At 41.4% G+C, this 24,853-nt stretch overlaps 1 protein-coding gene across 1 annotated transcript in view; it reads left to right on the top strand.

Annotated features, from left to right (window-relative positions):
* The window catches only part of PTPRG (protein tyrosine phosphatase receptor type G), a 394,212-nt gene that overhangs the window by 193,380 nt on the left and 175,979 nt on the right, over positions 1–24,853 (top strand). Inside the window, exons 3-4 of the mRNA XM_066557786.1 lie at positions 16,879–17,058; positions 22,133–22,281. Of these exons, the coding sequence (XP_066413883.1) occupies positions 16,879–17,058; positions 22,133–22,281 (329 nt within the window). The remainder of the gene's footprint in view (positions 1–16,878; positions 17,059–22,132; positions 22,282–24,853) is intronic.

Genomic DNA, 24,853 nt, shown 5'->3' with positions numbered 1-24,853 from the left:
AATAGCTTTCTTCCTTTGGAAAAGAAGTGTCTAAATTCATTACACATTTTACAGCTACTGGTCAGAAGAGCTTAATCCTTTTATCTTTTCAGGCAATTTTAGTTTCTTTCTGTTCTCAGATGCATCTGGTTCTATTTAGATTTTTTGCCCTCTTTAATTTGTCTTCTCTGGCCACCTTAGAACATAAACCTGCTTTACATGCAGGGCTTGAGCTGGGACTTTCATCTGAAATAATGACTTAATGCCAGGCAAGGGAGATGTTCTGCTCTGAGGGCAGATGCCTGTAAAGTGTGAATTTCATTCTTTGCCTTTTAATCTAACAAATTTTGAGAACTGGCTGTTGGTGAGTTGGGGGTTTTTGGCATTCCTTTCTCTAACAATTTAAACTACCATATTTTGAAGCATCTAAGCAGTAGCTATCAAAGTAGAAAGGGACCCTGCACTGTGTGGTTTGGTGGAGAGCAGCTTGGAATAAAAAGGGGCCCATAGGGGTGAGGCAGCACTGCCAGGTCTGGGAGTTTTATTGTTGTTCTCACAGTATTTGGTGTTTTTCCTTAAGTCACAGCAGCTGGAGTCTTCTAATGAGAGGCAAATTCATCAGCTTCCATGTAAAAAGGCAGCAGTGGTTATGGGAGAGGAGCTTGAATGTCTGTTCCTGGTATTGCTGACTGGGGGGGGGGGGAAGTCACATAAAAAGACCGCCCAGAATGCTTTGGTCATATTTTTGTAATTAAATATCAACTTTCAGAGATGAAATGCATAGTAGGATTTGGAATGCTGTAAACAGAGAGGCAAGTTCTCCATCCAAGGTGATCCCTTTTTCTTCCCCGTGTGTTGCTGCAGCCCCTGTGCAAGACCATGGCTCTGTGTGACATATGGGCTGAGAGGAAAAGCCCCTGCAGGGGTGGTTTTTACGCACCATATTTTTATTTTTTTCAGGTTGGTGTGTTTCTTTGTTTGGTTTTTTTTTATTTATTTTAGAAGCAATCACATCTTTTCATATGGGTTGAGAAAAATTAATCCTAATGCTTTGTTAAACCATGTTGCCACAATTGTAGTCAGGGCTAAATCAAGGTAGAGATATGAGAGAAATTGAAGTAAGTCCTATGGTTACTTTTCCTGTTAAAAATTCTTCACAGTTTAGAGCTGAATTTGTAGAAGCATTATTAAATAAACTCTGGCTGTGGCATGTTTGCTTTAGAACCTTGTTTAGCAAAGCACTTTAGTAAATACATAATGTGAAGCCCATGAATGATATTATATCTGTGCAATGGATAGAGCACACAAGTGAGTGCTCAGTGTCCAAGATATGAGGAGCCCTTGAACTGGAACTATTCACACAATAGAAGTTAAACATTTGCTGAAAAGACATTGGATTATTCAGCTATTTAAAGGAAAGCATGTGCTTAAGTACTTTGCTGCATCAGAGCCTATAAAAAGAAATGTTCAGAAAAACATGTGAATGCTGAAAATGGAAACTAATGTCTAGTTAGCTGATATTGTGTGGCTACACAAGTGAGCTAAAGCTGGGTGTGAGACCACTGTTGGCTGGGTTAGCTCTGTGCATCTCCCATCCAAGCTCCAAGCTGTGAGCTCTACTCAGGAGTGTTTGTGCTGGCTGCCTGGGGTGAGTAAAACAGAAGTCGATTCTAGGGCAATAAATCCACTGCTTAGTTTGCAAGTCATCATACCAGGAGCATTATGCTACATGATATGCCTGCTATAAAATCCAGGGCTTCTCTGAACCACTTAATCGAGGCATAAACTGGAGCTGTGAGGTAAACTCTGGAGGCTGAGTGTGAGTAATGATCAATAAGATGTGTCTCAATAACTCTTAAATTAATAAACTTCTACTACTGATTTACTGGCTTCTCTGTGTTAGTGGAGGTATAAGTGGTTACATCCAGAATTTACTTCGGAATAAGCCCTGCTTGCTTTTTTTTTCAGGTGAGAACCTGAAAAGACCAGTGAGACCAGAAGTAAAACACAGCTAGTATCAGTCACTGATAGTTAAAAAGAGACATAAAAGCACTGGTGCAACCACTATCACAAAGTTTAACTATTTGCATGAGCTTCTGTCCCTTAGAAAATAATCTCCTCCCAAAGGTGTGCACCAGGTTGTGTGTCTGAGAGGACAGGACATCACAACTGAGGAAGAAACAGAGTGCTGTATGTGCTTTTAAAGCACTCATTGAAAAAGGCCTGGAAAAGATACAAATAAATCCTATTTTTCCAGAAAAAAAAAAAAAAAAAAAAAAAAAAACAACAAAAAAACCACCATGTTTTTTGTTGTTAGATAGTATGAAGTTTATAGGTGTCATCTAGAATGTAGGTGTCACCCCATTCTGAGATAAATAGCAATCCATGGATTTTCATTTGCTTATAAAGACAATGGAAGTGGCTCCAAGCCAAGCACTGAAAGGTGTTTGGCCCTTGGACACCCAAGTGGATCCATGTCTATTAGCCCAGTTCCTGATATTGATGGATTTGGTTTCTTTTGTTATTCCCCCTGGATTAGATTCTTTTTTTGTATTAGTCAATAAAGTCATGTACTCTGGAATACTGCCAGGATCAGTTGCTCAAAGGTAGTGAGACTGAACAAAACAAATCAGGGGAGATTGAGAAAAGATTGTAATTTTTGTGTGTGTGTGTGTGTGTGCACTTCCAGATTTTCCTCTGAAACCACAGACCCTGGAAAGTTTCTAGTTAAAAATGCTGGACATAATTTATTCTCATGAGACCAAGACTTCAGCCTCTTGAGTCCACCAACTATGGCCTTGATAAAGTCATTAAATTGCTTAAGACATGCTCTATAATCAGGACGGTTGTGTTTAATTATATATTTTGGTCCTTGTTCCCAAATACTGCTGCTGTGGTTGCCTTAAAATACTTTGGATACTTCTAACTTCTTCCTAGACATTTGTACTGGGAAGAAATTCCAGTCATGGATTGAAATCTATTTTGTGTTTTACTTTGAGCAAAATATAACCAGAAAGTCTGTCTGCTCCTCAAAAGGCTCCTCCTGGATTCAGTGTAAGGTCACAGATACCACAGGAATACAAACAAGTGCAACAGTGCATTGCTCAGCGCAGTAGGAATTGATCTTGTCCCCACAGTGAGCCAGTCAGTATCTGGATTTTTGTAGATGAAACAAATAAGGGTTGACCCGAAGGAAGAAAAGAACAGTTTTCAATATTTGGGTTTGGTACTTAGGCTAGATTTGTTGATCTGTTCCCCCCCCCTCCCCCCCCCCCCCGAATTTTGCTTTTTGGATACTGAAAGTCCATTGACAAATTCCATCAGAGCTGAAAGAAGGAATCCAGGCTTTTAGAGAATATCTGTGATTCAGAGGAGACAGGATTCCTTTACACATTTCTGATCCAATAAATATCCTCTAATTAGGGCAGGGGAGGGCTCTGTTTGGGTCTATTCTGTGTTATCATTGCATCCCCAGCCTGGCTGACTTCTCTGAATGATAATCCTGGGCAGTGGGTGACCTTCCCTCTGGAGAAAAGTTACCCTGCACACCTGCCTTTACTGATGAAGACCTTCTGTAAGTGTCTGGATTGAGAAGTCTGCATCTCCATCAAGGGAAGATGCTGTGTCCTGAAGCTCACCTGGAAGGCAAACAAGGACTGGGCTGGACACCTGCTGGGCTGGTGTAAGATGTAAGCTGCAGATTGAAACTTGGAGAGCAATCAAACATGGCAACAACCTTTAGAAAACCATGCCAAAAAGCCACACACAATGACTACTCAAGATTTGAGTTCTTCAGTACTCAATACCTCTCTGAACAAGGTGAAAACTGTTTTTAAGGCTCTGAGAGCTGGCTTTATGAAGCGTGGTGACTCATGCTTGTCATGTCAGTATGTGTTATCCAACTGTTTATTCTGGCATGAAAACCTGTTAGTTTTCACTGATACTGTAAGAGTGGAAAACCAAACAAAACCTGAGATTCCTCCCCCTGGAACAGAGCAAGCTTCAGCAGTCTTTTGGAAACATTACAAGGCTTTCCTTGATTAAGTGAACTGTTTACAGACCTGGGTAACTATCAGGGATGCCAGAGGTTAAGTGAGATAATTTATTTTTGATGAAAATCCAAAAAAACAAAATCTGGTTTCAATTCTGTGCATTAACATGCCAGTTTAGCAACTGGAAATACTGTTCAAGGAACATCTAGTTCATAAATGAATAAGGATTTCAGGCCTGGAGTAGAGAATCTGTACAAACTGTGCAGCAAAGGCTGCTCTGTTGGAGTGTGTGGTTTTGCATAACAGGTGAACTGAAAATGATGGGTATGACAGGAGCTATATTTAAATGAGCTGAGTTGAAAGCAGTGCAAGAATAGAGGAAAATGATATACACAAATCACGGTGAATTCTGTCCTCCGCAGATCTATTTCTTTTGTCCCAAGCAAAAATTGCTGTGATGGAACACGAGGAACTAACTTTTGTGACCAAATGAGCCGAAACAACAGTCTGAGATTGGCAAAGGTACATGCCTTGTGGCATGCGAAGAGGAAAGAAACAAATGTCTTCTGCAAAAAACTGAGGAAAAGAAGAGTTTCATTTTCCAGGACTTCAGAAGGATTTTTAAGGATTTTTTTCCTTATGTAGAAGGAAACTTCAAGGTCACAATTACCAGTGTTTTAGGTCAATACAGTCATTGAATTTCTGAAAGGTCAAAGCTGGAATGAAAACTACTGTGAATGGGTCTTTACACAACCAAGTTTCTGGGTTTTTGTCAAGTATTTTTGCATATATTTTGGAGTTTCAGCTACTATTGGCTTAAAGGAAGGACCAGCAAAGTGTAGAGCAAGTGATGTTGTTTTGTACACCACTGGCTGGACTGCATCAGTGTGGTGTGAGGATCTCATGCTTCCCAGCCTCTGGTACTAGAAAAATACAGTGGTGTGATAAAAATCATCATTTAGGGTAGGCTCAAATCAGAGGAGAGCTCCAGAGGGCTGCAGTGTCTTTACATTCTCAAAGGAAATTCCTGGTGTTATCAAACTCAGTGCCAATCTTGTCACATCAGTGACACCAGTCTGCACTGGGGTTTGCCCATCATCCCCACACTGCTTCTGTCCTAAGTCACCATCTCTTTGTACCTTAACCTTAAATACAGCAGTAATTTTACTCCAGTTTTACTTCTTGACATTACTGAAATGACTTAAATATTTCAAGTCATGTTCCTCGGTGGACTCATTAGGTGGGGCATACAATAAATTTCATTTTTTTTATTTAGGGAGTTTTCACTGCCATTTCTCTAGGCTTAAAAGCACTCATGCTTTAAATAGCAATTTACTTTTTTTATTTTGCTGTAAAAGTCGAAATGTGCTGGTTTTCCATACTTTCAGACACCTGTAATCTCAGCTATGCTGCATTGAATTGAATCTCCTATTTGCATTGTTTGGTTTTTTCCCCCATTTTCTTTTATACCATGTGAATCCTGTGTCTGTCCTTGTTGCATCAGGCTTCCACAAGTGACAGTCAGGTTGATCTCCAGGCTCGTCCTTTCAGTGAGCATCTACTGCTTACCAGGTTTATTTCCCCCCTAAAGAAATTTTCTACATGTTAAGCAAAAATGGTAAAAATTATACATTTTTTTGTTACTTCTCAAGAAGCTCCCGCTGGGATGGGCAGTGTGCTGTCTGTTAGCATTGTATCAGAAAGAGCTGCATTTTTCCTTAAAATAGCTTTGTTATGAAGTTCATTTGACTGAAAATATTTTGCATGCTTAACTACCTGCTCGTGAATTTTTCTATGCCAAGTAATGTGTCAGGAGCTAGCGGAGCATAGTAAGTTAATTACTTGTGTGCATACTGTGAAGGAAAAGCAAACAGCAAGGCACCGGTGATAGGAAGAATGAGACTTCATTTCAGTCACCAGAGATTGTGTTGTTAATGAATCCACTCAATCAGCAGGGAATTGGTAATGTAGATAAGCCCAGGTATGGCTGTGTACCGATAGGAAGATTAGTCCCTCAACCAAAACATTGTTTTTAGTGAGAGTTTGCTAATATTGAATAGTTTCTCAGAAGCACTGGTGAGATAAAGTAACAGCCTGAATAATTATGGCTGTCTCGAAAAGACGTGATGACGCTGATGATCTTCTAATGTGCTCTGCAGACACCATATAAATCCAATATCTTACAGATTTCACAGTGAAGTGATACACTCCAGATTCCATTTTATGGTGTGTCTCACCACGGGCTGCCCAATCGCTGCTGTGACTGCAGAGCACAGGGAGCTGTTCAGAGCTGGCTGCTGCCTTCCCCACACCGGGCAGGGAGGGCTGTGGGAACACCTGCCCTGCTTCCAAGCATCCTTGGTGGCAGCAAGTGAAGATGCTCCCGTGGGAGGCTGTGGGAGCAGCAGGCAGTGGGGTGGAGGAACAGGTGATGCCCTTACATTGCCCTGGGGAAAACTCATCCTGGGAGCAGCTGCATCCCAAAGCCTGCAAGCTGCACTCTGGGGTGACTGTTCCTAAATGAATGGTTTATGTGGTGCTGGAGGAAAGGACTTTTATCCCAGCTAGGGTAGCTTTTGTTATTTTTATTTAACTTAGCGTCTAAATGTGCACCACAGGTACTGTGGAAGTGAATCTCCTGCAGTGCTCACCCTGACTCCACCCATCACAGCAGTTCCTCGCTGCCAGCTCTCTGCAGCAGCTGGTTTTCCCCCAGAGCAGCTGCTCGGGTGTTTGTGTGCATTTTCCTGCAAAGGGTGGGGCTGACAGAAGGGACGGGGTCTGGGGCAAGAGAGGGGCTGCCGCCAGTGCCCTCCTCCAGCACTGATGGGTCACTGCCTAAAACTCATCTGGAGAGAAGGGGTACAAGCAAATAAGATCCACGTTAGGAACATTAGGTCCCTTTCATGACTTCGATTTGTTGGGTTTTTTGGCTTTGTTTGGTTTTTGGGGTTTTTTTTGGGGGGTAGGTTTTTATTCCTTTTATCCTGACTCTGGACGTTGCTAATGGAAAAGTAAAGCTGGTTTGGAGCAGTTTAAGCCATGTAGTGTAACATACTGGAAAAGACAGATGTAGAACAAAAATGAGAGAGCTGGTTGCAAATGTTCTCTGTCAGCCACAGAAGCAGTGCCTTCTGATGGAGTACCTCAGGCTGGACACTAGGGCTGCTTATTGTCTTCCCCTTCATTCCTCTTAAATTAATGGTAGAAACATAGACTGAATGTTAATAGAAGTTGAGGGCAGGGTTCATGATGTGTCATTAAGTAAAAGCTAGCAATCTCCCAGCACTCTCCTGGGAGCCATTTTACTGGTGCATATTAGTGACAGGGACAGCTGGATTGAGAAGGCTGTTGGAACAGAGATGCCATTAAGAACTTAGTTGGGCAAAAGTTGATTTTCACCTAAAAAGGCAATATCACAGCAAAGGCCGTATTTGTCAAGATTTGATGAGTGGCTTTGGGCACGGTAGTGTTTTCTGTGATGTGATTAAAACAATGAGGTCCTAATCTGGTGGCTGTCTCTGGTCAGGCTAGGATCAACAAGGGGTTTTGAAAAGCTGAGGGTGACATGTTTCAACAACAGATAATTTTATCTTTCTGGCTTTATTTTTTAAATCCACCCTCCACTTAGGACACTTCTGTTTTTTGTAAACCTCAGCCAAAGCAACAAGTGAAAATCATTTTTGTAGTAGGTTTCTTTTGAAAAGATGAGTACTTTCACCAGTGCCTCTGGATAAGCTTTATTGATATCAGCCCTCCCTCCCTTTATTCCCTTTCTATATTGCTCTGTGCTCTCTGTGGGTGTTTTATTAACTTGCATCCTGCAAAAATTCAATAAAAATATACAGTTTTTCCTGTCTTTCCTCCTCCTTTTCTTTTTTTTTTTCCATGCTGGCTTTCAGAGACAGAGCTCTGGGGAGGGCTTCTTTGGTTAGTTACGAGGAACAGATGGGAATCAAGGAAAGGTACTTTCTGTTCCTGTACCCACCCAAATTGGAGGTAATTAAGTTACAGTGATGCATCATTTACGTTAGTAGTGTCTTTGGTGAGATTAAGCCTATTAAGGGTACATGTGAGAAGTAATAGAACTCAAGTCTGTGGTGCTTTGAGAAATAACTGGAACTGGGTTTTTTCTAAATGTGTTTGCAGGTATACCCTGGCACCAAGACCTGTAGTGGGACAGTTGAGTCTTGCACAGCTTTTTATCTCCATAGCTCTCTTGAGGTTTTGAGCAATCCTTGCAGCTGCTCTGATGAGACAGGTGAACTTCTCCCTTTAGAAAGGAAGGGAGTGAAATGGAGCATGTAGCTCCTGGTGGTAGGAAGGAGACGAGAAGCAAGATGGGAATTTTAGATTTCCTGACGTAAATGTCGCGGTGTATTACTGTCACTGCTGTTCAGTGCTCCTGTCTGAGCCCCTGGACAGGTTCAGCAGCATGGCAGCATTGATGCCATGCACCCTTCAGCAGGGTCTCAGTCAAGCCCATGATCTCTGGTTCAAAAACCACAAAAGGGTTCCTGAGCCCATCATGTCTGTCCTTGCACATTTTCTCCTTGCCTCACTACTCCTGCAGCCTCAGGTGTGTCTCCCACAGTTTCAGCTCAGCAAATGCTCCCAGGGCTGCTCCCCGGTTTCAGCTCCAGATCCTGTGGGGACTATCACCTGCAGTGCACTGGTGAGATCACAGGTACAGAGTGGCAAGCTGGCTGCTTGTCTTCCTGGCTTTTGCCTGCTCTGGGTGTTGGCAGTGGTGGCTGTAGTTAGCACTGAGCCAAATTCAGGTCCTCTTGCTTCCTTTTCTTTCAACAAAGTCTCGCTGAAGCCCCCAAAGCCTCCATCTGCATCCAGCAACTCTTGGGTGGGAAAGTTTCTTGCCCATTTTCTTCCTCTTGTTTGCTCAGATTTATTTTCTCAGAGCTTTGTTCATGCTGTGCGTTCTCCTTGGAGTAGCACAGATGGAACCATGGTTTACATCAACATTATATGATCTTGTGCTTTTTCATATGTTTAATTCTGTGAAATGCCAGGCTCATTTCTTCTTTTATCTTTGCTCTCTGCAAGAAATGATGGTTTTTTTTCTTTCTCATGGAAAGGTTGATCACCTTTCTGGTGTGTTAGTGCCAGCTCTGGAAGATGGCCTTGGAGAAGAAAGCATGAAGCAAGGTGTTACAGAGAAGGGGAGGTTAGCCCAGGGGAATGCATCTGTTCAAGTTTGAGATGTTTTATATTGTGTTTGTCTTATGTTGTTCAGTTTAAGCTTTTTGAGGCAGCAGCTGTTTGCTAGTGAGGTTTGGAAGAATGGAGCCCCTCTTCCTTCTGCTGTATTGTGGCACTAGAGCAATATTAAATATCCCTCCTTTCAAGGTCCATCATCATACAGCTATTACCCTGTAAATGAAAAAAGCATAGTTGAAAAGAGAGACCCTTCTCCAGAGAAATTTGGCCTGGATGTGACCTGTCCAATGCACCCATTACTAAAATCTGTGTCTTCCTCCCAACAACATAAAGTGCTCTCACTCAGCTACTGCATTGATTTGCAATACATCTTCATTCTGTAATTTCCATTAGGATTTATACTTTTCAAAATTATATTTAGGAAAAAATCTATTTTTATGTCTGTCCTAAGTCTTCACAGGGCTTTACTGAACTAGTATAAGAATAGAAGAAATATAATTTACGATGCCTTCATATAAATTAATCTCCTGTTTTTTCCTTATATTGTAAGTTATCACCTCGTTTATTATATGCAGCTCAGGGTGAGCAGTTTTAAAAGGCCTCTGACGGTTATGAAATGAATGGTGTGAGATGTCAGATACATTTATTAAAAATGTAGAAAATGATAAAAAACAGAGGATGTAGATATACATTGTCTCAGTCACTTGCCACCAGCAGGCACTTTCAATACCACAATTTATCCTCCCACTCAGTGAGTTCTGCATAATAATTTTATTGATATTGTTGTGCTCTGTGCTCAGTATAAATAATTTTGAAATATTAGTTGTTAAATTCATTAGGCAAGTCTATCTAGAGTTTATTATGTGAGACACCCCTGAAAAAGCCCCAAACTATTTTGCCAGCACAGCTAAACTTAGTACCATTTTCACTTTTGTGTGGTGGTAAATTATTCAGCTCACAAATGCTGAAACTTGAAATGTTTATGGAAAAAGCTTGTTTTAGTAATTACACTTTCTCCACTTTTTTTGAGCTTCCTGCAATGTTTGTCCTAAGGTCCTGGTGTTTCCTAATGTTGGATATTTATCATACATTTTGCCACTGGCAGGTTGATAGGTAGAGTGGGAGCTTCATACAAGATTCATGGTGGCTTCATACTTTTTTGAGGATAAAAATTGGGATGCAGAAAGTCTGTATATGAGGGGGGATATATAAAAAAAACCCCACTGCTTTGTGACTGTGTAATAGAGAATAGTTCACTAAGGAATGCAAAGGTTGAAAACACATTCAAAACTTCTCCAAAGGTAATTGAAGGTTAGGAAGTTTAATTAAAAACCCAGCAATAACTGTAGCATCTGTGGATATGAAAATTTAAGGAGAACATGCATGGCACTCTGTCTTTCAGCTTAAAAGCTGCAGACATTATTGGATAGTTTATATTTAGGAGCATGATTTAAAGCCTCTCTTTGTGATTGCCACATCCTGGCAGTGTGACAGTATCACTGACACGATGGGTTCTGAAGATCAGCTTTCCTTCCCCAGCCCCAGGGCTGGACAGTGCTGGAGCTGCAGCTCTGGTGGCATTGGTGCTTCTGTGCTGCTGGTGGCTCAAGGGTTATTTAAATCCAACCCCTTTTTGTTCCATCTTCCTGGATTCTGTGTTTGTTCCAACAAGTACTGGTTAAGATACGCCTTATTGGGGATTGTTCATGGGGCAAGTTTCTTTCAGATTTTTTGACTTCTCAGAAAACTGTTCCTGGTTGTTCGCATCTCTCCCAAGGCTTGCACACCTTCCCTGTAGTGAGCTTGCAGATTGCTTGGACCTGTTTGTGTCTCAGCAAGCTCTTCAGGATCTTGCCCTTGCTATTCGGTCTCATTTTTCAAGCAGTAATTGGAATTTTCTGCAAGCACGAGTGTCTCATGTTAAACAGAGTGATGACAGAGAATAATAAAATGAAAAGCCCTTTTCCCCCAGGGCAGGAAATCTTTGTTCAAAGCAGCACTGTGAACTCTTAACTACAGGCTCTCCTTCTCCATCCCTTTGATTTTGGCATGCCATCACTTTAGAGCAAGACAGTATAATTTCAGCAACTTTTCCCCCTAATATAATGATTTAACAACGTGGCTGCTTTCTCTGCAATGGGAAGACTTCTGAAAGATGCTACTGATTTTTATCAAGGCTTTCAGGGATTTTTATACCTTTACCTCTGCAGCCTCATGCTAAATCAATCAGCAAGAGATATGTCATTCAAATCATTCTTTTCGGCCTTGTATCTAAGTGCAGTCTTTAAGCTTCATCCTACAGATTTCACTTTATTTCTGCTTCCCTGGAGGGGACTGCAGGTGAGAGGAGAGGGCAAAGGGAGGCTGATTTTTCAGCCAGTCTGGATCTGCAGTACTGCCTTGCTTCCTGTCACTATTTGCATGGCTTAAGCATCTTCCTGGACTTATTGATACAGCTCCTTTTAAATGGCAAACAGTGATGATGAGAGCTTCTGGCATCAAGTAACAGCTTCAGGTTTTTTGGTTCCAAATAACAGAGAGGAGCCCTGGGACTGAGATTTCTGAAGGATCTTAAAATGCTTCACTTCTGTAGTGAATTTCACTGATACTTGTTTGTTTAAAACAATTTTTTCCTGTTTGAAAATCCAGCCTGCTATTGAAGTTCATTACTTTGTAGCTGAGCAAGGGCACCTCTTCCTTGTTCTTCCTCTGTGTGGAAGAAAGGAACTGATTTTGTTTGCTGATGGTGACATTTCAGTGTTTCTTGAGATTTGGCTCGTGATGGAGCAGTTCAAGTAGGGCAGAGATTCAGATCTGTAGTGTTGCTCAGCTAAATGCTGGAATGCTTGTGCAGGTCATAGCTGCCAGTCCCTGAAAAGGGAAGCACCTCCATTTATCCAGAGCCTGTAAAATTTACAGAGGTTTTTACCTGTCGTGATCCTTGAGGTCTGTAGGCTGCCCCTCCAGAGCTGTGCAAGCAAAGACTGGGACCTCTGTTTTCATTTGAAGAGGAAATACTAATTTGTTCTGTCCATCCCTAATAACTGGTTGGATTTCGTTCTAAGAGAAACACGGAATTTTCTCCCATATTGAGATGATGTCTCCATGAAATGACCAAGCTAATTGCAGAAATGAGGGGATTTGATTGCTTTGCAATCATTATTACCATTCTCATTCAGAAATGAAAAGTAAAGAGGCATTGAGTACAGACAAAGAGTTGTCTGAGGTAATTCTGTTAAAAAAAGGACCCAAGAACAATTAATAAAAAACCTCCAAAATTAAAGCCTCTAAACTAGTTCTTTCCATGTCAGGCCTAAGATTTAATATCACATTTTTGTAAAAACGTTTAGAAAACAAGTGAAATTAAAAAAAAAAACCAGTTTCTACTTCTACTTCTTTATGAATGAGTGATGAAAATCATATGACTCAAAATTTGCTAATTTCTGTTAAACTATATCTGTGTAAAGTTATATCTGTTACAGACCAGTTTATATCCGAGTAGCTGATCCATTAATTAAAAAGTTATGCAAAATCAAGGAAATGCCAATGTTTTTAATAACAGATGTTTTAAACAAACACCTTCTCTGTGTGAGAAAAACAAATATATTTGATTTTTTTTTAAGTGGAAGTTTTTATACAAGCTTTAATTAGATTTTGGCAGAATACATTACTTTAATGGTTTTTCATTAATGAAGACCGCTCATTTCTTTGTACAGTAAAAAGAAGAAAAAAGTAATCTTGGATTATATTTAAGGAGCAGACAGTGTATTAAAAAACTATTAAAGTTACTGCAGTCATTGACAGAATGATTTTGCATGAGAAAAGAATCTAGGAAGCATCAGGTAATTTCAGACAAGGATGGGTGATAACATCTCTGGCGTGAAGTGTGGGTTGAAATGTGTGTGAGACCCCAGCTCTCCTTCCAGCCTGGGGAGCCCTTTTGTCTCTGGTTGCAGCAGAGGAAAGTTCAAGTTCCCAGAGACCTGGCTGCCACCCCAGCACACCCTGCTCTTGCATTTGGGTGATCTGGGGTGGGTCCAGCCCTCCTGCCCCAGCTGTTGGACCCAAACCCATGGTTTCCTTTTCAGTTCCTGCAGATGCCAAACATTATCAGTTATCATTCTTTCTGTGCTGCCTCTGCATCAAATATTCCAGCTCTAGGAGGAGGCTGCTTGTTGTTTACCTTTGCCTGCAGGTTGTCCCACCATCTCAGTGGAAATGTGTGTTATTTGTTAACACAGGTGTGGGCTCTTAACTTGGCTTCTGAAAACCGAATTATTTATCAGCCTTAAAAGGCCAACTCAAATTCATTTGAAATTTTATTTGATTTAAGTCACCATGCTTACTGTTGGAAAAATGAAATACAAATAGCCATAAGTTCCTGTGTTTCAGATGGGTAAATGTCACTCACAAAATTACAGGATTTCTTTTTTTAACTAGGTTTAAGTGAAACAGAGTCTTTATTTAGTGTCATGTTTTTATTTAAAAGCATTTATTTAAAGTTCTAAAAAACAAAGAATTCAATAAAGCAAGACAGGTGTAACTGCAAATGATTAATGATATAATTCTCAGTACTTTATAAAGTGTCTAACGCTGAAGAGATTTATACAGTGCAGAATGGCAATTGTGCTTTGATGGAAGGAATAGGTAATCAATATCTGCAAGCTTGGAAAAGTGTTCTATTTCCTCCTCTAATGATATAGGGCTTTTTTGCAAAGCAAGGATGTCTGGAGCATGAGACACTTGGAAGAAGAATTAATTTGAAATCTGTAGTGGAAGATCAGTTTTAATTGAAAGTGCACTTGAATGTCCATGGAAAAAAACCAGGCAGTTGGGCCTGAACCCTTCTGATGGCCACCTGGGAATTTGTGAATCACACTGCACTATTCTTGATTACATTTTATAGGTTGTTGAGTGCCTTTTTTTTTCCTGGGTAGGAGCTATAATTTATTTAGTTTTGTTTCAAGCTCAGAAGTTTTCCTCTCCCCTCCTGGGCCTGCCTTCCCCTTTCTGTGGTCATTGTTAAAGCTGGGGCAGCCCCAGTTCTGCACTGCTGGGAGTGGAGGTGTTGGGCTTGTGGCCCCTGTATCTGTCTCAGTCTGCAGCCATTATGGTGCAGGTCACATTGCATGTAGTCATTTACATATCAAAAACCTGTGAAAGAAATTAATGGCAAGCCCAGGCATTTATAAAATCCTGGGCTGATTTTAACTAGCAGGTCTTGAACCTCTAAATCAGAGCTTAGCCTTATGACTGTAATTTGTGATGTCAGGACTTGGAGTCACAGCACCAGCACTAAGTTGAGGTTTTGAATTGCTGAGAGAGTTTCATTGCATTAGATTTTTTTTTTTCTTTAATAATTCAGCACGAGTATGGAAACATTTTATGCATGGAAACTTATCCTGTCACATGAAAAAAGCAGATACTGCTAGGCTTTATTTTGTTAGATTATAGATGTACAAGCAAGTGAAGCTATTGTGTTTATCAAAAGAGATTTATTGCTTTTAAATTAATTCAAGCAAGTTAAATTAATTTAAGAAAAAAAAGAGAAGACTTGTTTTTTAAAATGAAACAAAGCCTTCAAAAGTCTCTGAAACACTACATTTCATCAAGAGTCAGTTCAGGTACCTAAGTCACTTGAGGTTTTAATTCAACATGGTGGTTTGTTTGTTTACCCTTATGGCTTATTTTATTCATTTTGACAAGGCAGTTTTCACTGCAAATAGGTTGAGAACTGGCTATACTTAAAATAAATAAATAAATAAATAATTGTGACATGGAAGAAACCCTACAGTCTCTGTTAAAATAAATCTGCCTACTTAAAAAAAGGAAAAAAATTCCTCATTGACACCAGAATACTTATAAAAGAAATATTGGAGTGCACAGCTCCTTTTGAATGCACAGCTGAAAGCACTGCGATAGCCTCTGTGGGCAGAGTGCTTTTGAAAAGCTCACCCCTTGTTTATAACAAAGCCAGAAAACGAGAGCTGGCGGGTTTGATTATGTGTAGTGCTAGATATTTAAAGCAAATTCCCAAATTTCATGGGGTAGATGCAAGGTTATATGTAAAGTAAATCTGAATTTCCAATTAACTCACTACAGACCAATTACTAAGAGCATCCTGATTGGAGAAAAATAGCTGTGCTTGAGTGGAAGACATTTGGTTTCCATTATGTAGGGGTTTTAATAATTCTGTTCTCCTTGGTTGTGCTACATTGGGAAATAGCTGAAAGCAGCTCTTGCTGACAATATAAGTTGAAGCCTGAGATAAACAAAACTGATTTTTAACCTGGGCAGATGATGTAAATGATTTTTAAACTATATTGCAATTTTGTCTAATTGTACTTGAAAGTAAATTTTTTTTATTGTCATTTGGGTACCAGGCAGCATTTGTGTGTGATGAGTATAGCAAAATCTTGCTATTGATTAAATGTCCTGCATCAACTCACAAGAAGACAGCACTAATGCACTTTGCAACTAGACAGATTAAAACCCAGAGGCCAGAGAAACTGGCCTTCCCAACTGCTGGGTTTGGATGGCACTAATTGAATATAGGTATGCTGCTCAGATGCAAGGGTAATTAATGCACATTGGTGCCTCGTTTCCTGCTGGCTGCCCACTGAACAGACCTGCTGACTGTGTAGTTCAGAGGTGTGACACAGGTGTGACATCAGGACTCTCATGAGAGCACAGTTCAGCTCTGGCTTGTAACTTGATTTTAGCACTTGGGCTTGGGCAAGTTGCTTCCCTTCTCAGCCATCAACTTCCCTGTCTTTACATGAGAATAATGTGGCTGATTCCTGCTGTAAAGCACTTAAAGAGCTGTGAGCAACAAGTGCTTTACAAGAAATCTATGCTGTCATTTCAGGAGCTTAAACCACTGTTTGCACTCATAGGAAGATAAGCTCTCAGTCTCTGTTAATACAACTTAAAGGTTGGAGAGGCAGGTCATAAGAAAAATTTGAAATTCATTTTAGATCCTCCTAAGAGTGGTGCTGAGGGTCCCTAGTGTTCTAGTACATCTTGGGCTGGTATGTGGTGTGGATGACAAGGTCTTTGCCTCAGACCTTTCATTTATCCATTTTATTTTAATTGTTCATCCAAACCAGAAAACTCGTGTATGAATAGCAACAAAATAAATTTACTGTGTATTCTTGAGAGGTTATTGTCCTGTTTACTTCTTCCAGAGTAATTTTTTTTCCATTGTTGTTTTCTTCAAATATAGTAACATACATTTAGTTTAATTCTTTCTTTTATTATTTTCTGGCTTCAAAACCTCCAAAATAAATGAAATCATTAATAAAGATCGTATTATCTAAGCATAGTATTGCAAGAACACAAGTTAATGTGTGTCTGTTACGTTATTTGTCCATAATGAAAGGATAAACTATACAGTAATATATTAAGGCTGGAGCTTTAGGGAAGTTCCTGGAGCAATGTGGTAATTGATAACATATGCACGGGAGGAGCTTGGGAACTGCAGAAAGTTTTATAGAATAGTTGTTTTTTAAAAAAGGCCATTGTTCATTACTGCCAGAGGCAAAGTTGGAACACAGCACAAAGCCAAAGGATTTCAGTCTCCTCATAAGTTAAAAACTCTTAACCTCTTTCAAACGTGGGAATTGTAACTGTGGTGGAGTTACCTGGGGAGCTTAAGTGCTTCATCCTCACACTTAAGAGTTCTCCAGCACTGTGGAGCCACTGGGATGCTGACACTGGTGTTTTTTCACAGGTACCTATGGTCCTGAGCACTGGGTGACGTCCAGTGAGAAGTGTGGGGGGTCTCACCAGTCCCCCATAGACATCATCGACCACCTGGCCCACGTTGGAGATGAGTATCAAGAGCTGCAGCTGGATGGTTTTGACAATGAATCTTCAAACAAGACTTGGATGAAAAACACAGGAAAAACAGGTATTTTCTCTTCTGCTTGTCTCCATAGCCTGACTGCAGTCAATTAGAAATTCAAGCCATGTTCCAACCTCCTCCTTTTTCATTGTTCTGTTGTTTGGGTTTTTTGTCTTTTTTTTTTTAATGTAATTTTTCAGTAGGAGCCACCTACCTCTGCCTCTGCATTCTCTGCAGAGCTAGTTCTACAGATTGATTTTAAGGGTTTTTTTTAAGGGCTGCTTTTTTTTCGTGGTTTTTTTTTTGTTCTCAGTCTAAACTAATTCTCTTGGTAGTCAGTTATTCCTCAGAATAAAAGGCAGTGTAAGAGTTTCAAGGTGTAACCTTGAATTATCAGCTTTGGGAGGCTGTAACACCTAATCCAAAAGAATGCTGAGATGCAGGGCTCAGGGGGAAGGAGAGGGGAGGTCTTAGAAATTGGAAGATTTTAGAGAAGGAAGAGCAATAACTGCTCAGAGTAGTGGGGGTTTATTAATGTTTTTCTGGTATGATTATAGCACAGTGTTCTTCACTGAACTGAATCCTTTTCTGCTCTGTCTGTTCTGGCTTTTAGAAAAAAAAGAGCAGGCATGAGTACTGCTTATTTTTACCAAAACAGTTCAACGAAAGGTCAAGGTTGATTTATATGCAAAGCTGCATGCATTTGATTACTCTTTAATTCTAAAAACGTAAAAAGCAGAAATTATAAGGCCACCCTCTTCATTTGACAAGGTCAAGTATTTTTAGGGAATTGGATTAAACCACTAATTAATTCAATTTTATTTATTGGAAGTATATTTTTATCTTTATTAACATCTGACATGCATCTCTACAGTGCTCTCTGTGCCACGTCCCCTGTCACAGGTGGGCTAGCTGGACCCAGGGCATGTACCTGCTCTGGAGCTGGTGGCTCAGCTGTGTACACAGAGTGACCTCAGATACACCCATCAACCCCAGGGCACTTCCCATCTGAGCTGCAGTGTATGTGCAGCAATGTTACTGTTATATGTAAAGGATAGCATTAACATCCTTCTTAGAAGAATAGCACCATCACTTTCTTCAGGTCTTTTTAATTACATTTATTGCTGATTACCACAAACAGCCTCTCTGACCATAAAGGGCAGGGTCCATAACATGAGTAGATTAATTAAGCACCAAATTTCCATAGCATTCAACCTTGCCTGAACCTCATGCTGCTACCAAGGGCAACCAAGTCAGGATTACAAAGCAAACAGGAGCACTTCTCAGTGAAGCTGGGAAAAAACCCCAAGTAATGCAGCAAAACCCCCAGCTATGCTTGGTGGTGGTTTATGTTAACTGGATTTGCTTTGCAGTGAAGGAAAACAAGCTACAGTCTGCCACTCCGTTTCATCTGAGGGGCAATAACTCCTGCTCAGATCCTGAACTGCTGGAGCTGGACCTGAGGCACTTGCTGCAGCTTCCTTTCAGGGACTTGTAGAGAGCAAGAAGATCCTCTCTGAGCCTCTTTTTGTCCAGGCTGAGCCCCCCCAGCTCCCTCAGCAATTCCTTATCAAACTTGTGCTCTAGAGCCATCCCCAGCTCTGTTGCCTTCTCTGGACACACTCTTAGCCCCTCAATGTCCTTCTTGTAGTGAGGGGCCCAAAAGTGAGCCCAGTGCCAAGTGCAAGGGGCAGTCACTGCCCAGGTCCTGCTGGCCACACTGTTGCTGGTACAAGCCAGAGCCTTGTTCTGTTGAACTGAAAAGTGTCAGCAGATTTTCTGGTCTTGGCACAGTTGGCAATGAAAGCTGAAGCTTCAGTCTTCTCTGCTGGGTAATTTTAACACTGCTGCTATATTTGATTTCCTCACCCATTGGGGTATGGATTTTTGCTGACAAGTTATTGCTTCTCAGAGCAACAGTAACTGTCACTTTTCCTGGTAACTTATGGCCTTTTACTGGTAACGTGAAGACTCTTTTTGCCTTGCTGTCAGCCCTGATTTCTTCTGCTGAGCTCCTAACTCCTCCCTTGTTTTATCAAGTCCCATTCCTTTACTTGGTTTTCCGACCTTTTGAAGAAACTTGCCTGGCTTTAATTTTTAAGGTGGTAAGTGGCAGAGCAGCACACCAAGTAGGATGTTTTGGCTTGTGGGTAGAAGATAGAGGCCGACTGTGCCATAAATCGCGATGCATTTTGGCAGCAGAGTCTTGGAGCAGATGGCCACACAAGACCTTCATATTGCAGACTGACAGAGACAGTAAACTAAATAACTGTTTAAGAAATGGTGATGGATGTAGAGGGCATTTCTCAGCAATTAATGTCTGGTTTAAAGAGACAGGGGTCCCTGGGAAAGCTAAAGGCCCTTAACCTTAATGCTCATTAACTGGCAGGAAATATGCTGCTTGGGTTATTGTTATGGCTGTAAGACCTAGTAATTTTTTTTTAAATGATTGAACAATGAATTATTTTTAGGCTCTGAAAGGTAATTCTGTTTAGATTTGTTCTGCTCTTTCTTGTTTATTTCCCCCTCTCTACCAGGTAAAGAGCAGACAATGTACAGAAAACAGTGTTTCATTCAGAAAATATCAATGGATTTTATAGGTCTCTGTCTTGACTAGAAGTGCTTTTGTGCACAATTACATTGGCAAAGGCACTAACATGGGTTGAATTTCTTCACTAGAGTAGCTGACCATAGTATTAAGTGATGGAGATCACTTGGAGGATATACACATTTCATAGTTGTATTTGCATTAGTTATGGTCATACCAAAACTAAAATGAGGAGAATTCTGCTTAGAAAAACTTACTAAAATTTCTGCCAGAACTGTTGTTTAATATCCTGTGTAATAATGTGCATCATTCTGGCTGGCCCTGACCATCAGAGCTGCTCTGCTAGGGCAGGGGAAGAGCTGCTTTGAGTTCAGGTTTGTTCCTACACTCACAGGGGTGATGGGCATCCAACACCAGCCCTGAACCTGAAAATGGCATCACACAATTGTGGTCCTGGTGGCTGCACACCACTTTCTTTGGGTTTTTAATCTCAATTATATAGTATTTTAAGTCAGTGGGCTTTGGGAGTTGATTCCTTGCACTCTACAGAAATCCTGGGATAAAAGCAGTGGCTCCCAAAGCCCAGTAAAGTGATATTTGGTTCTTTCAGTCCTGAATACCTGGGGTCACAGAAAAAGGAGGGAAGTTCCTGGCAGTAAGGGGATGCTGCTTAGCTGAGAAGGTGATGGGAACATGTGTCATACAGCTCAGCAGTGTAAGAAATACTGTAAAATGAACAATTAGATGAACATTCCAGATTGTACATCCTCCTAATTATCCTTTTTAATTATTCATCTAAAACAAGTAAAATGACCCCTGACAGAGCCATAAATTATTTGGGAACTATCAAATATTTATTAGATGCAACTGAATCTCCTCAGAGGTTTTTAACAGATGCATGCGAATCTGCTTTGCTGTATTCCTCATCTCCTACAATTTCATCTATGGAATTTGTAACTAACTGACTGAATGAGATTTTTCACCATTTAAAATACTGCTGAGCTCATTGAGAATTTTTGAAGGGAAGTAGGGAGCAGTGGTGCTTTCAGTCACTCATGTTCCAGGGATTTGGTGTAAGCAGACAGTGACTACCAGCAGTACCCTGGCTGACACAGGCACTGTCCTATAGCCACTTCTGCACCACCCATCCTCCTCCACAAAGCACTTGCATGCAAAGGGAGTGCAGAAAGAAGCAGAAATCCAGGAAGAAAACAGCCCCATGATTTTGCTGGCGCAGTTTAGAAACATCTGAACATCTCATGCAATTTGACATTAGGATGGTTTTAACACAAACTGTTTAAAGTTGAGCTGTGTGGAAAAATTGCACCTGAGATGATGCTGCTGTGGGCCCCTGTCAGGGGAGGACACAAAGCCTGGCCTGCAGCACTGAGTCACCAACAGAGAAATAACTTTTATTTCACAAGTAGCTTTCTTTTGTTTTTTTTTTTTCCAGTGGTGAATAAAATCCTCCTTCTTACATAACAAAATTGGATTGATATTAATGTTCCTGTTGTGATGACACAGTTGGCTCAAGAACACAGAGAAATCCTTGTGGGTTTTGCTATTTCCATTAAAAAAGAAAAAATCTCCAAAATCAACCCCAAAACTTAAATTCTAGGATTCTGGGCACAGCAAGCACTGGTCTGCAATGACTTTTACAGAAACAATATTCAAATTTTACTTCTGTTTTTGTGAGGGATGAGAAGAAATAATTTTGTGGGGAGCAGTTTTAGGAATGGTATGTATTAAAACCAGGAGATGCTGGAAAGAAAGGGGATATTGTAGTGAGAGTAGCAGAAAGGAATTTTTTGAAAGCTGGAATCAGTTCTTGGTTGGACCACAGGCCTCCCCTGGTAACATATACCAGGTTCCACCATACGATTCTGCCCTCTGTTTGGACCTATGGCTTTTATTGTTACATAAAATACAAAGGCTTTTGGAAGTGAAAAGAGAATACAAAGAAGATCTTTCTGACCCTCATTGAATCACATAATAATAATATCAGAGTTACTGTAATAAAACACAGTTTTGAGACATGAAGATGTCTCATGACTAAGTCTCAAAAATGTTATTTTGACTCTCCCTATTTTACAGAGGGGAGGAGCAGGGAGGCTAAGGAAAGCACCCAGCATGTCCAGCAGTAGAGGTGGGACAGGGCACAGCGTCCCCACCAACAAAAAAGAGGAAATCCAAAAAACAGGAGACCCATTCTTTTCTTAACTTATGATCTACAGACCTTGAGGGGTTTATAAGGGCAGGGACCATGGTCAGCCATTACCCTCTGGAACTACATTAAACCGGTTTTGATGTAGTTTCCATTTAAATTTTAATCAAAGTCCAATAAGGAGGGCAAAATGTCCTTGAGAAATTTGGACTTTGGGATTTTCTCTAGTCTATGTAATGTCATAATCACTTCCAGAATTAGCCAACATTACTTGCAGACCTGATTTTTAACAATCCCCGTAAAGAGGAAAATGATGATCCAACGTTTTACATGCATTAGGAGAAGTATTCTGACATATAATGAGCAAAAACTGTAAGTGTTTCAGAGGAACTATGCTGAGTTTCTTTCTTGTTGTTCTGTGTGTGCAGTTGCTATCCTGTTGAAGGACGATTATTTTGTCAGTGGTGCCGGGTTACCGGGCAGATTCAAGGCAGAGAAAGTGGAATTTCACTGGGGCCAAAGCAACGGATCAGCTGGCTCTGAACACAGCATCAACGGCAAGAGGTTCCCTGTTGAGGTGAGTGGAGAAAAAACAAAATCAGAACATATTGCTGTAGTCCAAGGCAACTGTGAACTAGGGCAATGTTTCTTTCAGTGAATGTATCACTTTGCAGGCCTTTCCGGCCCTCACAGCACTCTATCCATCATCTCTCATGTGCTTCTGCAATGTCAGCTCCGAGCTCTGCTTTGCTGGCCTTGCCAGCTCTCATGTCCCATGGGTTAAGTTGCAAACAGCCACTTTTCTCCTTTGTCCCATAAGCTTTCCATGTGTGGGAGGATCTGCTTACAAATATCTGTCGAGTGACCTCGTTGTCCTCCAAACTTTTCCTTTCCCATGATGCTTTCAAAGAAATAGCAGCAGTTTGGGAGCCCTCGTGCTGAGGCCACTGTCTGTCAGCGGAATTACACACAGGACCTGACCTCTACCTGGGCTCAGCTGCTGTCCCCTGCCTGGCACTAACAGGACCTCTCCATAGATCCATGAAAACAGCTCTGTGTTTGCTCTGCCTATGTTGGAGCCAGCTGGGCCCGAGCCAGCCCCAGCCAAGAGCGGCCCAGCTATCCCAGGAGTGAGGGACGGCCTCAGGCACAGTGCCCTGGGAACACAGCCCTGCTCAGAGCCAGGGCCAGGCACCTGTGAGCAGTGGCTGCAGGGACATGGCTTCAGATGGGCTCAGAGCACAGGGCCAGGCACCTGTGAGCAGTGGCTGCAGGGACATGGCTTCAGATGGGCTCAGAGACAGGGCCAGGCACCTGTGAGCAGTGACTGCAGGGATATGGCTTCAGATGGGCTCAGAGCACAGGGCCAGGCACCTGAGTGCAGTGACTGCAGGGACATGGCTTCAGATGGGCTCAGAGACAGGGCCAGGCACCTGAGTGCAGTGACTGCAGGGACATGGCTTCAGATGGGCTCAGAGCCAGGCACCTGAGTGCAGTGACTGCAGGGACATGGCGTCAGATGGGCTCAGAGCACAGGGCCAGGCACCTCTGAGCAGTGACTGTGGGGACATGGCTTCAGATGGGCTCAGAGCCAGGCACCTGTGAGCAGTGGCTGCAGGGATGTGCCTTTGGAGGAGGGCCCTGAGTGCAGGCAGGGAGCTGGGTGCTGTTGGGTCTTGGATTGTGAGCAGTAGCCCCAGGTTGCTCTTTCGTCACTGCCATGTTTTCTGTGTCAACAGAGTTTGTTGATAGTTTTCACTTGATAGTCAAGGTTTGCATGGTGAGATAAACAAGAGGTTATCTGGGATTACCTTTGCCTGTGGGTAAGCAGATATGCAGTTCCCAAGTGTGGCATGTGGATCCTGAGCAGGTTGCAGGGAGCTGTGCTTGCTTTCCCAGAAAATTCATGGGTGAGCAGAAGTGGTGGTCCTGGGACTTGATTCACCCCCCAGCTTGCCATAATTCATCACATGAGGTTTAGCCAAGTCACATTTATCAGGAGGTGGGAAGAGGCTTCTAAAGCTCAAAGGGAGGCTGTCATAGACTGGTGCTTTATCAAAACCTCCAATTATCACCTGCCTGTTCAAACTTCCCCATCACACAAGAATTAGAACCTGGTTTTTGTATCCCAATTGTGTACCTGTATGCTAGATTTTCTGAGAGGCAGAGATTTTATTTTTGTCTTCTTTTTAATGAGCTTTTCCATTATCATCTCCTTGATGTAGCTGTGATTTCTCACAAGGGGCCACCCCTGAGCAGATGGAGCAAAGGCTCAAACACTGTCATGCCGCCTTGTCTGTCTCAGTTGGCAATACTGGTGTTTGTAAACCTCAGGATGATGCACTCAGGAAATCTATAGAGCAAATCAACTCCTCTTCTGAAATTTGGGGGAGTGGGGGAGGTGAAAAAACCTGGGCCTTCTTGTTTGGGTCAAAAATAGTATTTCTACTTCAGAAAAGCTTTCTTAGGATTCCAAGGCTATTTGATGGTGGCTTGATGAATGGAAGTTCTTGTACTGTGGAAATAAGCAAGTTTCTAAGAAATAATTTTCTTATGGTCTTCTTATTCGGTTGTTTAGAATATTAACTTGAAAACTGGGGGGAGACTGCCTTTGTTTATGTTATTTTTGCTTGTTTATGAATGCTGAGCAAAATAAATTGCTGGATCAGATAGTTTTAGTGTTAATCCTAATGATTTCTAAGTCATTTGTGTTTGTTGCAATGACATGGACCTCTGGCCTTCCTTGATATGATGACATTAGCAGAATTCCCACAGCCATTCCTTTACTTTTTTTTTTTTTTTGTTAAGGAAGAACAGTTTCCAAATCAAGCCTTTCCCTGTTGTGTTGCTATCTACCTCCCACACAAGAATTCTGATTTTCAATTGTGTGGTGCAAAGGATTTCTGTGGGTGGATTTTGGAGGGTCCAATAGGTCTAAGGTGTTAAAATTGAGTCGTTACTGATGATAGATGCAAAACCTGTCTAAATAGTTGGGATTGGAGTTCTCAAACAGTAACTGTACATGTATTCTCAGTGGGGCTTTTAATTTGTAATGCTAATTGTGGTGCAGCTTGCAACTGTCTGATGCAACCCCAGTTGCCTGATGCTGGGAGGTCTGTGCCAAAACCACACTTCTTCATTTGAGAAGT

Source organism: Molothrus aeneus, chromosome 12 (assembly GCF_037042795.1).
Source record: "Molothrus aeneus isolate 106 chromosome 12, BPBGC_Maene_1.0, whole genome shotgun sequence".
Lineage (NCBI taxonomy): Eukaryota > Metazoa > Chordata > Aves > Passeriformes > Icteridae > Molothrus > Molothrus aeneus.
The sequence above is the reverse complement of the archived record's forward strand: the minus strand, read 5'-3'. Positions and strand labels throughout refer to the sequence as shown.